The sequence below is a fragment of the Hippocampus guttulatus genome, chromosome 1, assembly GCF_054856545.1.
Source record: "Hippocampus guttulatus isolate MCC_2025c chromosome 1, RoL_Hgut_1.0, whole genome shotgun sequence".
Lineage (NCBI taxonomy): Eukaryota > Metazoa > Chordata > Actinopteri > Syngnathiformes > Syngnathidae > Hippocampus > Hippocampus guttulatus.
In genome coordinates this window covers 10,328,350-10,346,342 of record NC_141261.1, presented here as the reverse complement: position 1 = coordinate 10,346,342, position 17,993 = coordinate 10,328,350, and the positions used below count along the sequence as shown (strand labels likewise).

General features: G+C 43.1%; 2 protein-coding genes across 2 annotated transcripts; both read left to right on the top strand.

The window, feature by feature from the left end:
- The first annotated feature begins 835 nt into the window (after window positions 1–835).
- On the top strand, window positions 836–5,818 carry LOC147210339 (keratin, type I cytoskeletal 18-like). The gene is made up of 7 exons (XM_086108829.1): window positions 836–1,319; window positions 3,219–3,301; window positions 3,621–3,777; window positions 4,340–4,504; window positions 4,582–4,707; window positions 4,919–5,139; window positions 5,235–5,818. Exons 1-7 carry the CDS (start codon window positions 918–920, stop codon window positions 5,347–5,349), a joined length of 1,269 nt encoding a protein of 422 aa, XP_085964955.1. The 5' UTR covers window positions 836–917; the 3' UTR covers window positions 5,350–5,818.
- A 1,555-nt stretch (window positions 5,819–7,373) lies between these two features.
- LOC147210338 (keratin, type I cytoskeletal 18-like) lies at window positions 7,374–9,787 on the top strand. Its single transcript, XM_086130214.1, has 7 exons — window positions 7,374–7,747; window positions 8,342–8,424; window positions 8,511–8,667; window positions 8,830–8,994; window positions 9,074–9,199; window positions 9,289–9,512; window positions 9,642–9,787. The coding sequence occupies exons 1-7, from the start codon at window positions 7,388–7,390 to the stop codon at window positions 9,757–9,759; spliced, it is 1,233 nt and encodes a 410-aa protein (XP_085986340.1). The 5' UTR covers window positions 7,374–7,387; the 3' UTR covers window positions 9,760–9,787.
- Window positions 9,788–17,993: the final 8,206 nt, after the last annotated feature.

The following is a 17,993-nucleotide window of genomic DNA, read 5'->3' as shown; positions in this document are numbered from 1 at the left end:
AAAATGTCTAGCATTACGTCTGACCCATTAAAATCCACCAAACTGTTTCATGAGAATCTTGATCATTTTTACGAACGTCATTGATGATCAGGAGTTCGATGGAACACACGCCTTGACTTTCTGTCATGATCGGAACTGACAATCCTCCTTTTTACCGGGTGTGGCGTGAACTTACACGATGTCACCCGGCTGACTAAATGGAATCGAGAAACAACTTGAGTAATGGGTGTTTCTCCATCGCATAACAGCGAAGAATGTCATGTGTCATCAAGACTGACAACAACACAACTGTGTGTTTGCGCTGCATTGAAAAAAAACAAACAAGAAATATAAACTGTAAAAAATTGTTTTTATAAAAAAGTGCTCATACGAGAATAAGGTTGTCATGGAATATATACTTTGCGCTATTGAAATTTATTCTTGAGACATTCTGATGTTTGTAATTGACTTGGTTTCGATGATATAATTGTAATTCAAAATGTTATTCATCTCACATCTGTTAAAAAAAAAAAAACGTTTCAAAAGACAAGAGCCGATGCTGCTTTATTGCTTATTTATATGTCAATACTGGCAATTAATGAATGGATCTGTGGTGAATATCTCTCTGCTCAGTTGATACATGTCATCACAGGAATAAAAAGATATAAACTATTCAAAATGACGGGAGTGTAACGGATTTACCAACTTAGGACAAACTGTAAGGAACAAAGTCAAGCTAAAAGCACGTCTGCGGTTTTGGTCTGTGGAAAAGGAGGAGGTAACGGAGGGTGAGGGGGAGTGGTCTGAGGGGCGGACCCCGAGGGCCCAAAAGGTTTATATAGTTTAGCGGCTTCCCCTCTCTTACTGCCTTGTGTTTGTGAGTTCCCATTCCAGCCAGCCCAGCCTGTGCCTCACTCTCTTGAGTTTCTCCAGCAACGATGCAAACCTCCCAGAAAACCACATACTCTCTGCGCACCTCGTCCTCTGGCAAAGGCTCTGTCTACAGGGCCCCCACCATCCATGGTGGCGCTGGGGGGAACCGTGTCAGCATCTCATCCAGTGTGCGCAGTGGGCTGGGAGCAGGAATGGGACAAGTTTCAGGAGGAGGCTTCTCCAGCAGCGTCCAGGTGAGCGGCAGCGGGAGCAACATCACCGGCAATGAGAAGTTTGCCATGCAGAACCTCAACGACCGCTTGGCCAACTACCTGGAAACGGTCAGAAACCTGGAGCAGGCCAACCAGAAGCTGGAGATTAAGATCAAGGAGGCCTTGTCCAAGAGCGGACCGGACTTCAGAGACTACAGCAAGTACCAGGCCATCCTGGATGACCTGAGGAGGAAGGTGAGGATGAATTTGGCCAATGTACTTTATGTCATTTAAGCTAATACCATGTGGCAAGTAGGATGGGGGGCTGCCAGGTCAAAGGTGAAATGAATGAATGAAAGCCAGAGTGAGAAGAATCGTGAGTGTGTTTTAGCGTGAAACCTTTAAGCGGTCGGTGTTAATCATCAGCATTGAATACCCATCAGACAGAGTAGACTGGCCTCCTGTGGGTCCATGGCAAAGACTCACAGGCCCCCCTCCCCCCGCTACTGTGCTTCTGTGGACCAGGAACCGGGGGCTGGACCGGAAATAGTATGGAGAAGGATCATGATAGGTCACAGAGGCCGGAAAACAAAGACAAACAAAATAAAAAGTCCCAGGCACTAAAATGACCAGCCAGATCTTTTTTTTAAGTTGCTTATTTCATTCATTGCATTGTGGTCAGAAAGTTCTTTGTGACATTCATCAATAATTTATTCAGCATCCAACTTTAAAAAGGTTCTCAGGACATGAGTCATGAAAATCTAGATACATTCAGGTACTTTAGTTTTCCCGCATTCCAGTTGTTTTTTATTAAACGCCCCACTGTGGAAAATTCAATTGTGATGGAAAACAATAGCAACTTAATTATTATATATACAGTACCGGCAGTAAACAAACAAATATAATGCGGTCAGGGTTGTAAAATATTACATTTAATCCATTCAACGGGTATTTTTTTCCCTAAGGTCTTGACATTATCCCAAACTATTGCCCGAGGGGAGGCATGACAATTATAATTAAATGGTTGGATTTAATTTACTATTCAGACAATTCAATTCTTCAGAATATATTCCAAACAGCCTCGATTTTTTGGGTTGGTTGAATGCAACAATTATTTCAATGGTTTCTTCCACCCCCATCGAAGAAAGCACAAACTCTCATGTCAGCAACAACCACACTGCACTGAAGTCGACAGCCCATTGCAAAAACACGCACGAACTTCAACACACAAACACACACCGCCCTGACCTCTATTGCCACCTTCCTAATGCAAATCACGTGCCCCCATCCTGTTGGTTTAAATATCCTGTTTGTCGGCAGGCCTGACGGCAGTTGACTCTGTGGCAATTTCTCATTGGCTCTTGGACTTTTTCACCCAGATGTCCCCCTCATTTATCGACTGTAATCTTTCCAAAAGTAAACAGTGCCAACCACGTGTCTGTCAGACTGTACATATAAAGTCAGTCACTCTAACGTGTCACTTTTCCATTGGGAAATTAAAAAAATAAAATAAAATAATGGTTATTTAGCAGGAACGTGTTTATTTTGATGAAAACCCTCCGATGAGGGTCTTTAGACACAAGCACATGCTAATGTGAAAAACTTCTTGAAACAATATACTTTAATTTAATGGGGCATTATTTAAAAAAATGGAGTTCATCAGGGGGGTTTTTTCATTAAAAAACTATTCATGTGCTACATTTTTTATCTGCTTATTTTGGGAAATCCCATTATGTATCTTGGAATACGTTAGCAAGAATTTTTGTAGGACACCATAGCTAGCATCCAGCCCCACTTAACTTATTAGATGAACCTTTCTTGGTGTGACCGCAGTAAAGCAAAACGACAACTGCATTCATTAAATTCAACACCCAAAATGTTAATGTGTGGGCGAAACGTTCAAAAGCGGTTGGCCATTTGATTAATGTTTTGTATTTAAGAAAAGCTACATTGCTAACCGCGTTTGCTTGTTCTTTTTGTTAGCCCATCAGCTAATATGTATGAGCCAAAACATATACTGCTTCAAGGCAGTCCCCATCCCTTTTGTCTTTGAAAGCCCTTTAGCGTGAATGTCAACAGAAAGCTTTGTTTGTTCCACGCCTTGTCATCAAGTTTCAATTTAAATGGCATTCTTCTTTTGTCAACCTGCCGCAGGTGTTCGACGCCACCATGGACAATGCCCGCCTGATCCTCAGCATTGACAACGCTCGCCTGGCGGCCGACGACTTCAGAGTGAAGTAAGGCGCGATTGTTTGCTGTCAACCTGAAGCCCAACAGCTGCAGGCACAACCTGTTAGACTGCTGACTGGCTCCAAGGATGAATGCATCCCTGTCATGATAATAATTGTCACATGAGGACAAATCATCATTGCATTTGCATCCTAAATTAAACAGTATTGGAAACAGCTAGCTAGCGGATGTTACCAAATACGCTTAATGCTAAATGTTCGGCAATTAATATCAGGCAAAAGGGTGTTCAGGTCAGCAAAGTAAATACATCTCTGAATCTGATCAGTTTTATCAGTCTTTCACACGTAATCAATATGTTATGATTAGATTCGAGTCTGAGCTGGCTATCCGCCAATCCGTGGAGGCCGATATTGTTGGTCTGAGGAAGGTGATTGATGACACCAACATGAGCCGCATGAACCTTGAGAGCGAGATCGAAACCCTGAAGGAGGAGCTGATCCACCTGAAGAAGAACCACGACAACGTGAGTAAAAGTGCAAACAATTTTTCTTGGATGTATGCAACAGACCCGTCTGTACAAATCGATATTTTTAGCTACCCATTTTGCTAATTATGCTCTTCACGGAATAACTTCCTTCTGATTTCTGATTAGCTAAAATGACCAAAGAGTCAAAGGCCTTTTCACACCAACTGTTAACTTGAGAACCTCACGATGTGTTTTGATAAGGCCAAAGCTATTTTTTGGCATAGTCAGAAATCGTGCAAGCCAAAATGGGAAGAAATATTACTTGTGTAGACATAGCCTTGCACACAATTTCAGAGATTGCAGGAGGCTCTGGAAAATAATGCTTAGAATTTTTCAGTGACAATGTTTTGTAAAGGAAATCTGGAACACCGCTAGGTTGTTTTCTGTCAAAGCTAATACAGCAATGCAATCCATATTTGGCATCTGTGAAAATGTCCAAGACATTACATTCAATATCTTGAGAAAGTGTTGCTTTACACGTACCCGTTTCCTATTTACGGACCTCAACAAGGTAATATTTGAAAGACACCATCTTCTGTCCTGCTGCTTCTTTCTCCAGGAAGTTCTATTGCTCCGTAACCAGATCGCCCAGTCGGGAGTCCACGTAGACATTGACGCTCCTAAAGGACAGGACCTCGCTCAGATCATGGCAGAGATAAGGGCTAAGTATGAGAAGATGGCACAGAAGAATCAAGATGAACTCAAAGCATGGCATGAATCTCAGGTAAATTAGCGGAAAATTTTCGGCCGAGCCCGCCCTCTTTGGTTGAGGTACCTTATATACGAATGTTGATGTCTCAGATGACAGAAGTGCAGACCCAGGTCACTGTGAACACAGAGGCCCTGAAGACTTCCCAGACAGAGTTGAATGACCTACGCAGACACCTTCAAACCCTGGAGATTGAGCTGGAGTCCCAGAGGAGTTTGGTGAGAAGCACTTAACCGACATACTTCACTGACCTGAGCACAACGCTTATCTCAGCTGCATGAAATGCCCAACTCAGCACCTGCACATGGACTTTGTTAGCATAAGCTTTACACACGGCTGACCCGTCGCTATGGTGTTGTCATCTGCCAGCTGGCTCTCCTGTTTTTCGTGCGTTAACCCCTTCGCTTCGTATCCGTTACACTTTTGCAGAAAGCATCCCTGGAAGGCACGCTGAGAGACACAGAGATGCGCTACAACATGGAGATCGAGTCGCTCAACAGTGTCATCATGGGCCTGGAGGCCGAACTCACACAGCTTCGTAACAGCATCCAGTTGCAGACCCAAGACTACGAAACCCTGCTCAACATGAAGATGAAGCTCGAGGCTGAGATTGCCACTTACAGACGGCTGCTGGATGGTGGCGATTTCAAGTGTGTAGACTACTCAGACAAGAAAAAAGCTGTTTTTGGGGAACTGAGTGGTTGGGCTTGGGATATTTAATATTTTCCTCTTTTTTCCACTTCAGGCTCCAGGACGCTCTGGAAGAGCAGAAATCGGTGAAGACCAAGGTCATGACAGTGACACAGACCTTGGTGGATGGCAAGGTGGTGTCCTCCAGCACGGAGACCAAGAACCTCTGAACGCCAGATGCAGCCATCAAACATTCACAGCATCAATAATAACAATAAACTCAATTTGGCCAACGCTGATCTTTTGTTCCAATTGGCTCGTGGCACCTTAGTTAAACAGTAACTAACCTTTAGACTAAAACGACTGCAGTGACTAGCTTGATTCTTTTTTAGTATAACTCCCGCCCACGCACAGGCTGACTGAATCGAAAACTGGACCAAGAGAAACAAAACCATCCGTTATTTATTTCATCATAGACGTTCTGCAATTTATGTGTTTGTATGCTGGCCTGCAGATGTCGACTCACGCTACGAGGTCAGCTTAGGGATGTTTGGAAACGAAGTAATATCAAAGGACCGTTTTTAGAACAAATCATCACTTTTCTGACAGCCTCGGTTTCTATTTCTGTCCGGTCGAGTCTGTCTGTCTGTTTGTCGTGCTGTGAGGTTTCAGACATATCAATAAAGTTCATTCCAGGGATTTGTGTGTCTTTGTGAAACAATGAATCGAACTGGGTATTCAATAAATATACCATCAGTTTTCAGTTACCCTCTTTAGCATATCCCAGCGAACTTTGGGTGAACGTCATTAATATGTTAATTGCTTCATGTACAGCACTTTGTATGCAGCGATGGCTGTTTGAAAGTGCTCTATAAATACAGTTGAGTTGAGTTGAGTCACACTACACCGCGGGTTATTATCCATGTCACCGGGCACTTTAACAGAAACACAAATTTCAAACTCATCTACACATCTAATGACACTGATCTGGAATCCATCCCACGCTGGTTGTCAAAAAGTGAGTCGAGTGACCAACACGACGCCCAAAGATGGACAGTCAATAAACAGCGCATCCTATTTTAAAATTTGCCTCCTTAAACTGGCCCACAAAATTATCAATATGGGGTCTAACCTGCCTCCTCACCGAATAACACGAGGGGCAATGCTGGAGTCATTACAGGAACAGGGTCCGACCTCCGGACAATTTAGTCGCACATTTCCCGCACGTTGCCAGCAATTATCTTCAAACATATCTTGTATTTGAAACAAATCTCTGAATTCACTTTACAGGGTCTGTAAATTAACACAAAAGACAAGTGAAACATTATAAAGTTGATCCTCACAGCATTACAAATTAACTTGAGAGACGATAATTTTACTCCTTATCTTTGTGTGGCACACGTCATGAACTCTTGGGTTACTCTCTCTGGCAATATAACGCTCTGTGCATTTTGCATCAGACTCCGGATCTTCAATAGCTGTCGTTAAAAATTAAATTTCCAGTCAATCATATAATTTCCAAAAATGATTTTTGTAAAAATTTTGTAAATCTGATGAATATGGATATCATATTTGGGCTTTTCACAAAGGGGCTTAAAACAGCAACAACAGCAATAATACTGTACTCCATGACGGTTTGAAACATGAAATCTAAAACAATGTTTTTTGTCTGAAAATATATATATATTTTTTTTAATGCAATGTGGTCACACAGATGAGTCCTGCTGACCTTTGGGCGACAGGTGGGGTACACTCTGGACTGGTCAAAAGTCAATTGCAGAATGGACTTCAAAGAAGAAAATAAATTCCAAGGAGTTTGAAAGTCCCCGCTTGATAAAAATGGGATTCATAACGAAACTGAGCTTTATCATCCTATTTTTAATTACTACCCTGCAGAGTTTGTCTTGGACATCATTAGATTAGATTGTGCAGGTGTCGATAAGGGTTTGACCATGTCATTATCAAACTTAGATCATCCATTTAACTGCTATTGTAATCTTGGATTTCATATATACAGTTTCGGGAGTAAACACAACCAGTGTGAAAATGTCGGCACACCTTCATGTCTTGGCATCACCGCGGGTCTTGCTCGGACAAAGTCTGCACAAAATGGTTAAAGGTGAGAATGCAATATAGATAGGAGAGGAGTGGCAGGAGGGAATTCTGCCTTCCACGATTATATATAAGACTCCAGCACTCTCCTGCGGCTTGACTCTCAACGGCCAAACATTTCTGCCCCGGACATTTCTGCTCAGTCACCAATTGACGATGGAGCCCAAAATTGTCAAACGCAACGCTTTTTCGTGTGTGGTGCCAAATAGCCGTAGAATCTCAAGCCGTAGCACCACCTCCAGCATTTCCAGAGTTGGCAGCTTGGACTTCAGCGGGTACCTTGCAGACTACCAGCCCCAGGGGTTCATTTCTGGAACCATGGCGATCGGGAACGAAAAGTTTGCCCTGCAGAACCTCAACGACCGCCTGGCCAGCTACATGGAGACTGTGAAGAGCCTGGAGAAGGCCAACAGCAAGCTGGAGATCAAAATCAGAGAGGCCACCGAGAAACGAGGCCCACTGGAGGGGAAGGAGTACAGCAAATATCATGCGATCATTGCGGATCTGCGAGCAAAGGTGAGACAATGAACATAGTTAACACTCAACTTGCATTGGTTCATTTCCCAATGCGCCATTTGCAATCGTTCATGATTGACTTGTGACCGGTCTCGAGTCTTCATAAACTGGGGGCAGGTTCCAGCCCCTGCCCTGACCCAGATACTTGATCATAATGTGAGACTTGGTCAAGGAAGTAGATCGTTCAGTGTCACGTGATGCACAGATAGCAGAATAAGCAAACATAAAAAAAAAAAACAAGATTCATCACGATGCAGACAAGTTCATTAAGACGTGTGTTAACATTTTGACATGTTTAGCTGTAGCTCGAACTATAGTAAACTTTGCGCTGTAAAAACACAGCTTTCCGTGGACTATATGTCACAAATGCCGCATAATCATATGTGTACCACTCCCCAGTGTCTATAATTTCACGAATCTCTACCTCGAAATCCAGTTCTTTAGCTTTGTGTGGAGCCGATATACTAACCAAATTTGTATTTTCGCCTGCTTAATTGATCGTGGTAAAAATCATCATCTTTATATCTGTCACTGTATGCAATCCTGAGTTTCATCACATTGAAACGAATGAATCAATCCTCTCTTTGTTTTGAGATTTTTGACAAGATTAAGGGCAACATGCAGATTGCGATCGCCATTGACAACGTCCACTTGGCCTCGGATGACTTTAGGATCAAGTGAGTGTTTCAGTTTTATAAGCTTTGGGATCCAATCAAGAAGCTAAAATGCAATCTTAAATCTCTCTCTCTCTCTCTTTGTCAAGGATGGAGTACGAACTATCTATGCGTCAGACAGTGGAGGCTGATATTGCAAGACTTCGAAAGATTCTGGATGACACCAATGTGATCCGCCTGCACTTGGAGAGCGACATTGAATCGCGGAAGGAAGAGTTAATCACCCTCAAGAAGACCCGAGACACTGTGAGGGAGCGCCACCAGCGGAGCATCTCAGTTCACCCAAACATTCAACCAAACAAACATAAACATCATCTAAAAGTGTTCCATGAGATGTGTTTGTTTGACTTACTGCACAGGATAGCCTGTGCTCGGGAAATCACTCCCTGTTTATTTCCCCTCTGACAGGACGTTGCTGAATTGCGTGCCAAGATCATTCAGGTCGGAGTCCATGTGGATGTCGATGCCCCCAAAGGCCAGGACCTATCCAGGGTCATGGAGGAGATGAGATCTCAGTACGAGAAGATCATCAAGAAGAATGCAGAGGAGGTCAAAGCATGGCACGAATCCCAGGTACTCCGAGTAATTCGTTTGAGACACTTTTTGTTGAGTGCGATCGCTCGGAAGTCCCGATCTTTGATTTTGTGCACAGATCACAGAGGTGCAGGTCCAAGTGACTGAGCAGACAACGGCCCTGAAAGAAGCCGCAAAGTCGCTAAGTGAAACCAGGAGGAAATATCAGACGTTGGAGATCGAGGGGCAGTCGGCACTGAGCCTGGTAACTTTTGTCTCGGCTTATAATAAAGAATGTGACATCATACATAATCCAATGATCAATCAAATAAAACCCAACCTCTTTCCAACCAGATAGAGACCCTGGAGGCAACACTCCGGGACGTTGAAATGTGCTACAATCTGGAAGTGAAAAAATACAATGAGATCATTCTGAGGCTGCAGGAAGAGCTCACTCAGCTCCACACCGAAATCCAGCAAAATCGAAGCGAATACGAGCTCCTCCTCAACATCAAGGTCAAACTAGAGGCTGAGATTGCCGAGTACAGGAGGCTGCTGGACGGAGAGAAAGAAATAAAGTGAGTTGGAGCGACTATGACAAGAACTTCCAAAGCGTCATCATAGTGAAGAATGAAGGTCAAACCAAGCCCTGTTTTGCATGCTTCGTTGACAGCTAAAAGAATCTTTGTTGTTCTTCATTTTTCCAGACTTGAAGATACCGTTAGAAAGAAGACGGTCGAGACCAAAGTGGTGACCGTGACTCAGACTCTAGTGGATGGCAAAGTGGTGTCAGAGAGTAAGGACGTCAAGACCGGTGTGATGTAGAAACTGAAAGAATAAACAGAAATAAACCCATGCTGGGATGCACTATCATGCCCGTGTATGTTCTTTTTTGGGGGGGGGGGAATAAAAGGAATGAAACAACTGGCAAAAAAACCCCCAAACTTTAGGACAGTGATACAAGGGTCCTCACATTGTCAAATCTCTCAACCGCCTTTACATCCTCTGACTAATATGGACTCATCCCCATGAAGCGACGGAAAACAGCCACAGAGGCTTCCTGTCCGGTTTCCTGCCAGCATTCTCCCAGCTCTGCATTGAGTGTAGGAAATTCCTTCTGCTCCTGAAAAATGTACACTCTGACCCATAGCATTTCAGAAGTGTCCCATACTGGGCAGAATGCCATATTCCCATGCCTTGTGCAAGCAACCCATGTTTATCTGTCTTCATGTTAGTCCTGCCTGCTATTTGACAAAAATATTAGGAACTGGATGTAAGATTGTGTTACAGAGCAAGAGACTTTGCTCGTTTGTTGCAGCCTGCAAACCATCTTGAGAGTAAACCAGACCAAATTCAATTCAAGCACTCATTTCTCTTAGCATTGATACCATTATTCCCCAAACTAAATGGAACCAAAATCATCTTCACGAGGTTTGAGGGAAGATCTGCCCAATATTGTTGATACAGGACATTGTATCATGGACCCTTTGAATTGAAACTGTTCATAATTGGACGTAAAAATATGTTCCAAAAGAAGAACAAAACAAGAACAGAAATCAAAATGGGGCACAATTTTTCTGTTGGGTGTCACTAATTTCTTGGATTGGATTGGATACACTTTATTGTCAAATGTACTGGATATGTAACATACAGCACAGATGAAATAATAATATATTTATTTATTTTATTTATTTAATATATATTTAATAAGATAAAATAAATAATAAGAATAATAAGCCAAAGTGGCAAAGATGACATCCATCCATTCATTATCTCGAATATTTTAGCCTCACAAGGAATGTGGGTGTGCTGCAGCCCATACGTGCTGTCGTCGGGCAGTGGGCGGGGTACACCCTGAACTGGTTGCCAGCCAGTCGCAGGGCACACACAGAGACAAACAATCACTCGCCCTCACAATCACATCTCAGGACAATGATAGAGTGTTCAGTGATCCTGCCATGCATGCATTTGGAATGTGGGAGGAAACCAGAGTACCCGGAGATAACCCACACAGGCACGGACTGGGACAACATGCAAACTGCACACAGGGAAGCCAGAGCCAGACATGAACCCATGACCTCTGCACTGTCAGGCGAACGTGCGAAACAGTTGACCACATTGTCATCCGCCTGTATGACAACAGAACTAAAATCAATAACTTTTTAATTAAAAGTTGCACTAGTAGGTGGCAATGTTAACAATTTTTCTTGGAGATGACAATAATTGTGAGTATTGTGGTGCTGATTTACACGAATGGAAATTTGGTAAAGCCGCAGTCAGTTACTGATGGCAAGAAGCTGGACAGACTCAGAGTAGACGGAGACAGGGAATTCCAGAGAACAGCGATGGGGGGGACGAAACACATTTAGGAGAAAAATGGGCAGATAAGGAGTGACCTCAAAGGATGCAGGGGAATAACGTCTGCATGCCAGTAATTCCTCAGCAGTTTTAGAAAACGGTTTGAACAATATCTTGGTCTCCCAATAGAGAGCAAAGGAACCCAGAGGATTTATTGCTTCTCAAACCGGGAGGGGAGACAGGCTCTCCTCAGGAAGGGTCAACGCCTACGTTGGCTGAGTTGTGTAACATCCTCAGAAGGCTAAAATGCCTGCCATCACGGTGAGAGAAAGTTTCGACACCGTTACAAGCAGTCAGCTTGGTCCGAAGTTTGAATGAAGTGAAATGGGCTAAATTGAATTGAATTGAATTAGGGCCGATGATGCGGTTGATTCCACATTAAGGTTATGCCCGCTTCTTTTGTACAAGTCAAGAAAAACGCCCCCCGTTCACAGAAAACTGTGTCACCTCAGGACATACCGCTACCGGCGCCTAATAACCTTCATGGATTGACCTTGAATGAGAAGGGGAAACATATCAAAGTGTTGAATAAGCGTCAATCGACGATTAAAGATCATTTCATGTCAGTCGGTGCATGCATGCTGCATCATTTTGAGTGTGTTTATTTTCACCCGACAGACTTCAATGATGTCATGAAGAGCAGCTTAATAATAGGTTATCAGTGGCTGTGAGTACTTTAGATAAACAGTTTAAAGTAGACTTGAGGAGTTCCCTCCGTTCAGAACTCTCTTCAGGCCAGAGTCCAACTGCATAAAATGCCGCCGTTTCATCTGGCCTCTTTGTTTTCTGTCGTAAAACAGTAACGGGTTTAGCCGAGACACACACCGTGAATCATCGCGCCCTACTCGAGCCGACACACAATTAAACACACATTGTCTTTCCCTGTGGCCTCGCGCATCTGCTGGGTGCGGGTCATAGCGTAAGCCATCCGGCTTGCTGGGCTGCCTTCCAGTAGAATGAGGAGGCAGGGGGAGGGAGGGGGCGGAGGCTATGCGAAAGGTCGCAGAGATACGACGGTAGCAAGACAGAACGAGGTTAAAGTAAATAAAGTGGAGCAATGAGAAAGTGGCTTGAAACTCACTTTGAGTGAATTTGCTGAAGCTGATTTTTTTTTTCTCGCACAATTAAAGAGTTGTGTTTGAATAGCCCTAACGGACGACTTACGGGAAGTGTTTTGCAATCAGGAACCAAACAATGAGCTCATCGTTGACCGGCATGAGGTCGTTAACTTCACAGAGACAACAGAAAGTAAAAGTCCTTGTGATAATAGTTCGACCCTCTGTTGAACAATGACACTTCACAAATCTAAAAATCAAACATAAACTGCTTTTTCTTTTCACAGCCGTAGATTAAAATGAGAATGGGGATAAATGTAAGGCTTTACATTGGTGCGTAAAAATGCTCAATGTGAGTCATCGCCTTACTGACTGAATTCGTGATTATTTTACCGGTTTGCAACGCAAGGGAAATCCATGACACCCCGAGTGACGACAAAGGCATGGTGCAAAGGCTATTTTTGTTGCGCATGCACTTCACGCGGGCTCACGTTCTTACTCGTCATGCAAGCCTCACGAGAGGTTCCCCAATGTGAATCGTCAAACAAAATGACCTCAAACCAAACTCTTTCTTTTTTTTGAAAAACTTATTGTTCGGTTGTAAATAAAATACAAAAAGCCAAAAGGATCACGCTTTGATGCTAACTGAACTGAGGTTGGACCACACACACGCATGCGCAACAAATTGTTCATCATACTGTCGATAGAGTAGACCAAAGTCACATCAGACTTCAGTTCTGTTTCTGTTCATGTTGCAACCACAAACTTTTTCGACCAGTGTAATTGGTGCCTTGAAGGGGCCGCAGATGTCGCCAGCCACAAGTTTAACCCTTTCAGGGACAGCGGTTACTACAGTGGACAGCTTATGTTATCAGGTTGCAGTGGGGGCTCTTTAGCGCCGCCCTAGTGGCTCCATGGAGCTTTTTCCAAAATGTTTTAAATTGGAAAAATATGGGGGAGGGAAATATATATTTTTTTGTTTTAATAGAGTTTCTGTCAGAGGACAAACATGAGACAAACATTCTTGATGTTTTCCAATGCTGTAATAGTGTGTAGAATAAATATTAAATGTCAACATTTCTGTCAACAAAGATTTGCATCATAGCCTGCGACACACCTTTCGATCAGCAAGGCGGGATGCCAGGCAGCTGGCTGTTGTAAAAAACAAAACAAAACAAAACAAAACATGTACAATTCACTGGGGTACCGGCAAAGAATGGTAATCTGAAAGGGTGAGAGAAGCATTTTGAAAACGGTATACGTGAGCATCAATAGTAGCCGCAAAAGTGCGTCCCATGCCTCTGCATCAGGTCTCGACGTAGGCAGTGATTTTCACAAACTCTTGCGTCTACTTTATTTTTCTGTTTCGTTCACCTTCGGGGCCGTTGTGTGTACGTGTGCGGTAACGGGTCGATCGTGGGAACGTAGTCATTTTGATAGTAGGTTGATATAGCTAATATAGATACAGATGGCATGTGTTGCCTTCATTGTAAGGCTGATATAAGGCTTATAATTTTTTGTGGCTCCAGACATTGTTTTTTGTTTTTCTTTGGTCCAATATGGCTCTTTCAACATTTTGGGTTGCCGGCCCCTGGGTGACAGAGTGCATGCAAGGGCTAAATAGTTTTTCTTAAATGTTTCACATATTTGAGCCATGTACTTTTTTTTTTCTTCCAACGGGAAGAAATGCAACACTTCCAACAATATCGGGATAAATGAAAGAGTGCGTGCAAACACCAAACAAGTTGTAGAGAGGGCAAACGATGGAGAGAAAAGCAGATGACTTCTGAAAGTAATATTATGAGGCGAGGCAGAGCGAGGGGGCGGCTGAGGGCAGTGACGTAGATGAGGCAAAGGCCATCTTAAGTAAGAACAGTACTAGGCACTGTTCCACCACCCAAACCCTTCATTTTCATTTTCCGGACATGTTGCATAGTGGAGAGAGAGAGAGAGAGCTGGGAATCCAAGACCTCACTTGAAGCGCTGAATCGGCTAAACTTGACACGGGTGACTCATGTCTGGTTTCTGTGGAAACTAAACCCGTCCAAAAAAAAAAAAAAAAGTTAGAAAGTGGCAAGCCGTAAGGAATCAAGAAGATTACAACCTCTCGTCTGCTAAAAATACAGTGACAACAACTCCAAGATGAAGCAAATAGCGTTCATGAAGGGGTGTTCAAGGGTCGTTTAAATGTCCATTCATTAACCGCGGCACTCTTTAAATGAGTGACTAGCACATAGCAAAGCAAAGGAACAGAGGCAATGATTACATCTTCAAGCTATTCACGATACTGCAAACCTAACGAACGTGTCTCTCTTTTCATGGCATCTAATTAAAAAAAATCTTTTCTTTTGGTCCTCTGTCTGTTGTGTAATGGCAAAAGAACAGGACAGGATATTTGCTTCCATTTTGAAATGTTGTTCAGCACCGGTGCCCACTACATGTCTTTTTGAAAAAATAAGTACTGGCTCCATTAAAGGTCTGTTTTTTTTCTACAATGGAATTAAGTAAGGCCAATAAAATGTATTTTTACAATGGCTAGGAACTTGAAGTCGCTTGAAAAAAAAAGTCCAATTTCATATTCTGCCAACAGCCACAAATGGGCATTGATTTTACAACAGCTCAAGAAATCCACTTTTGCCCTGAAACAATTTGGAATGGAGCCAAAATTTGCAGGAAAAAAAAAAGTAAAGCAATGTCATGTGAGAGCTCGGCATATTTCACAATTTATCTCGCGTGACTTTTTAACTCAGTGCACATCTAAAGGATTAAAACACTACAAGTACTACGCTTAACACTGGCTGCTTTCGGGCATAAAAGCCGCGACATCTTGATTTTCGGACTGGTATGAGGCTAGTTTTCTGTATTTGGGAGACGTTGGGCGTGAAAAAAGGGCCCTACAAGTGTCTCATTGGACTTTTTGAGTGTTTTTATGATTTTTTTTCCAGCAATGACAAAGACACAAAGTGTGATGACGATCACAGAACAAAAAATAAAATAAAATCCTATATCCATACAGGAAAGCCATAAACACTTTTTCTGGTCCCTCATTACAACAACAAGGGAGCAATACCAAGTGGATAATGAGAATAAAAGAACACTGCAAGGTGTTAAAGTGAAGACAACACACCTCCCTAAACGTGCGCTTTCATTACCGTGTCACAAGATATTAAAGATAATGTACTATCTTACACTTGCATAGCATTCACGAAAGCAAAAAACTGTAACGTTAAGTCAGCCCACTAACAGCAACAATCCCCTCACGCCCAAGTCATCAATGGAATGCTGTTGTTTTTAATTGGAATGATTTTATCGAGCTTTTCCGGTGGTTAGCTCAAGGTGAAAAAATTGTGTCACTTTAACCCTGGAAAGGATGAATTCAGTGTCGATTAACTTTGATAAAACAGAGTTAACTGCCTCCCAACATTGTTTCCCAGAGTTTCCGTGAATGTGCAGAGCTGTTTTCCGCGGCTCTCTAAATAGAGACAGTGTTTGGGAAATTGACTTTTTTGACGAGAGGAATTCCATCACAGGAAGGGAGAGTGTGCAGTTAAATCAAGCCAAATTTTCGCGTGAGCCGCCCTCCACCCCCTCCTGTCAAAACAACAAGCGCTAAAGGAAGGTGACTCATAAACACAGACGGGCGGTTCAAAGGGGAGAAAAAAAAACATGCAGATACTGTACATCGCTGTATCTCATCTTCCTTTAGTGCATGACAACAAAAAGGTTCTGTAACATAATCTTTGACATTTTTGGGGGGCCCAAAAGAACTACAAAAAGAATGAGAAATGGGGTGGGACCATGTGAACTAAAGCCCTTGGGCGTACAAACAGGGGTACAAAAAAAGACGGAGGGAGACTGCTGAGAGAATGCCAACTTGGTTCCTAGGTGATGACAAGGTGCCCTTGAGCAATGTGTCCAATCCCCAATTCATTTCGTGTTCATTTGTGTGCAGCTTGAAACTTGAAACCCTTTTTCAAAGCCTCACGAAAGCATCCAAGCACAGACTAGTTGAGATTTGTTAGGTTGTTCGTTTTGCTGAGTAAAATACAAATTGCTGATTTCATTTTGACTCACAAACTTTACAGTCTGCTCGTGTTTTGACCAAATGGAGGAGTGACCCAACCAATATAGCAGATGGGTGTTAGCTGAGAAAAGATCACCAAGTGGATCAGTTGTCACCCACTTTGTGACGGGCAATATGTCCATCTACAGGACTGGAGTGGAATTGCATCAAACGAAGCCTAAAGCGCTCGCAACTTGTGTTTTACATGGAACATTCAAACTCCACCAAGGAAGGCCAGAGCTGGAATCAAACCTTCATGCTCTGTAAGGCGTACATGCTAACCAGTCGACCACCATGCCACGCCTAATGGTATATTATATTGACCGCGGATGGTTGTTCGTGTCTGCGTGTTCTGTGATTGGCTGACAGCCGGTTCAGGGTGCCCCCCGTCTACTGCCCAAAGACGACTGGGATCGGCTCCAGCAGCCCCCGCGACCCTTGTGAGGAGAAGCGGATCGGAAAAAGAATGAATGAATGTTATTATGAAACAATAGAATGCAAACAACGAATAGGCGGCGTTTCACTATTCAAAATTGCTGAGAACAATGTCATCAATTATGCTTTGGTCACCAGACTAGTAAATCAACAATAACACAATTAGGTTGGGTGGGAAGTCCAGGGATCTTTGAAATCAATCTAAATTTGCGCAATTCTGAAATCATTTTAATAGTGAGATGTCTGCCAACCACAAGCCCTCAAGTCAACATGGAATTCATTCCAGTTGCAGGGAACTAAAACATCGGAAATTGCAGATTATGTTGGGAATGGAGGCAGTTATTGTTTAGGGGCTTGGCTTTCAGTACTGCAGTCACACACCTGAGTTCTACTTTTCAATGTCGCCCATGTATCCAAATCCCACTGTTATGGTCTGCTAGGATTTGACTTTTTCCGTGGTCCTAATGTACTGCACCTGGCTTGGTGTTCACACTGCCACGCAACATGTCATCACTCAGCAGGCCTGACACGATGAATTCCGAGCACTCCCAGCGCAGATCTTCCTCTTTCAGAGGAACAGCTCATTGTACACTCTGAAATCTTTGATCCTTTATCCTCTTGGAAGAAGTGTCACCAGCTAATGTTTTGGCTACTATGGGCTGTTTGCTCAGCGAGGAAAGAGAAGACTTACCTGCGGTAAATCGCTTAGTCCGTTTAGGGTTGAAAGGTCCCTCCGGGGATCTTTTTGCGGTGTGTTTACGTAGTTGCCATGGTTATGCAGTGACAGAACGTGTCAGACTGGATGATAAAAACACTGGAGCAAATAATGACTTTTGGATTCATATGGGGAGGCGAAAGTCTTGAGCAACGGTTGGCAAACTTTGATTTTCAAAACGGACAGATTAGCCAGGTCATTCGTAGATCAGGTATATTAAGTTCAAATGTGTATGCAAAAATCCCTAATTTTAATAAAACCAATGCATTAAGTATTTTAGCGTATAAATCACAGGTGTCAAACTCAAGGCCCGAGGGCCAAATCCGACCCGCCAGGTCATCTCATGTGGCCCGCAAAAGCAAATTCATGTGTGTCAACTTGCTAAAATCTGTCCCGAAATGTCAAATTGTCATGTGTAATAAATAACATTGAG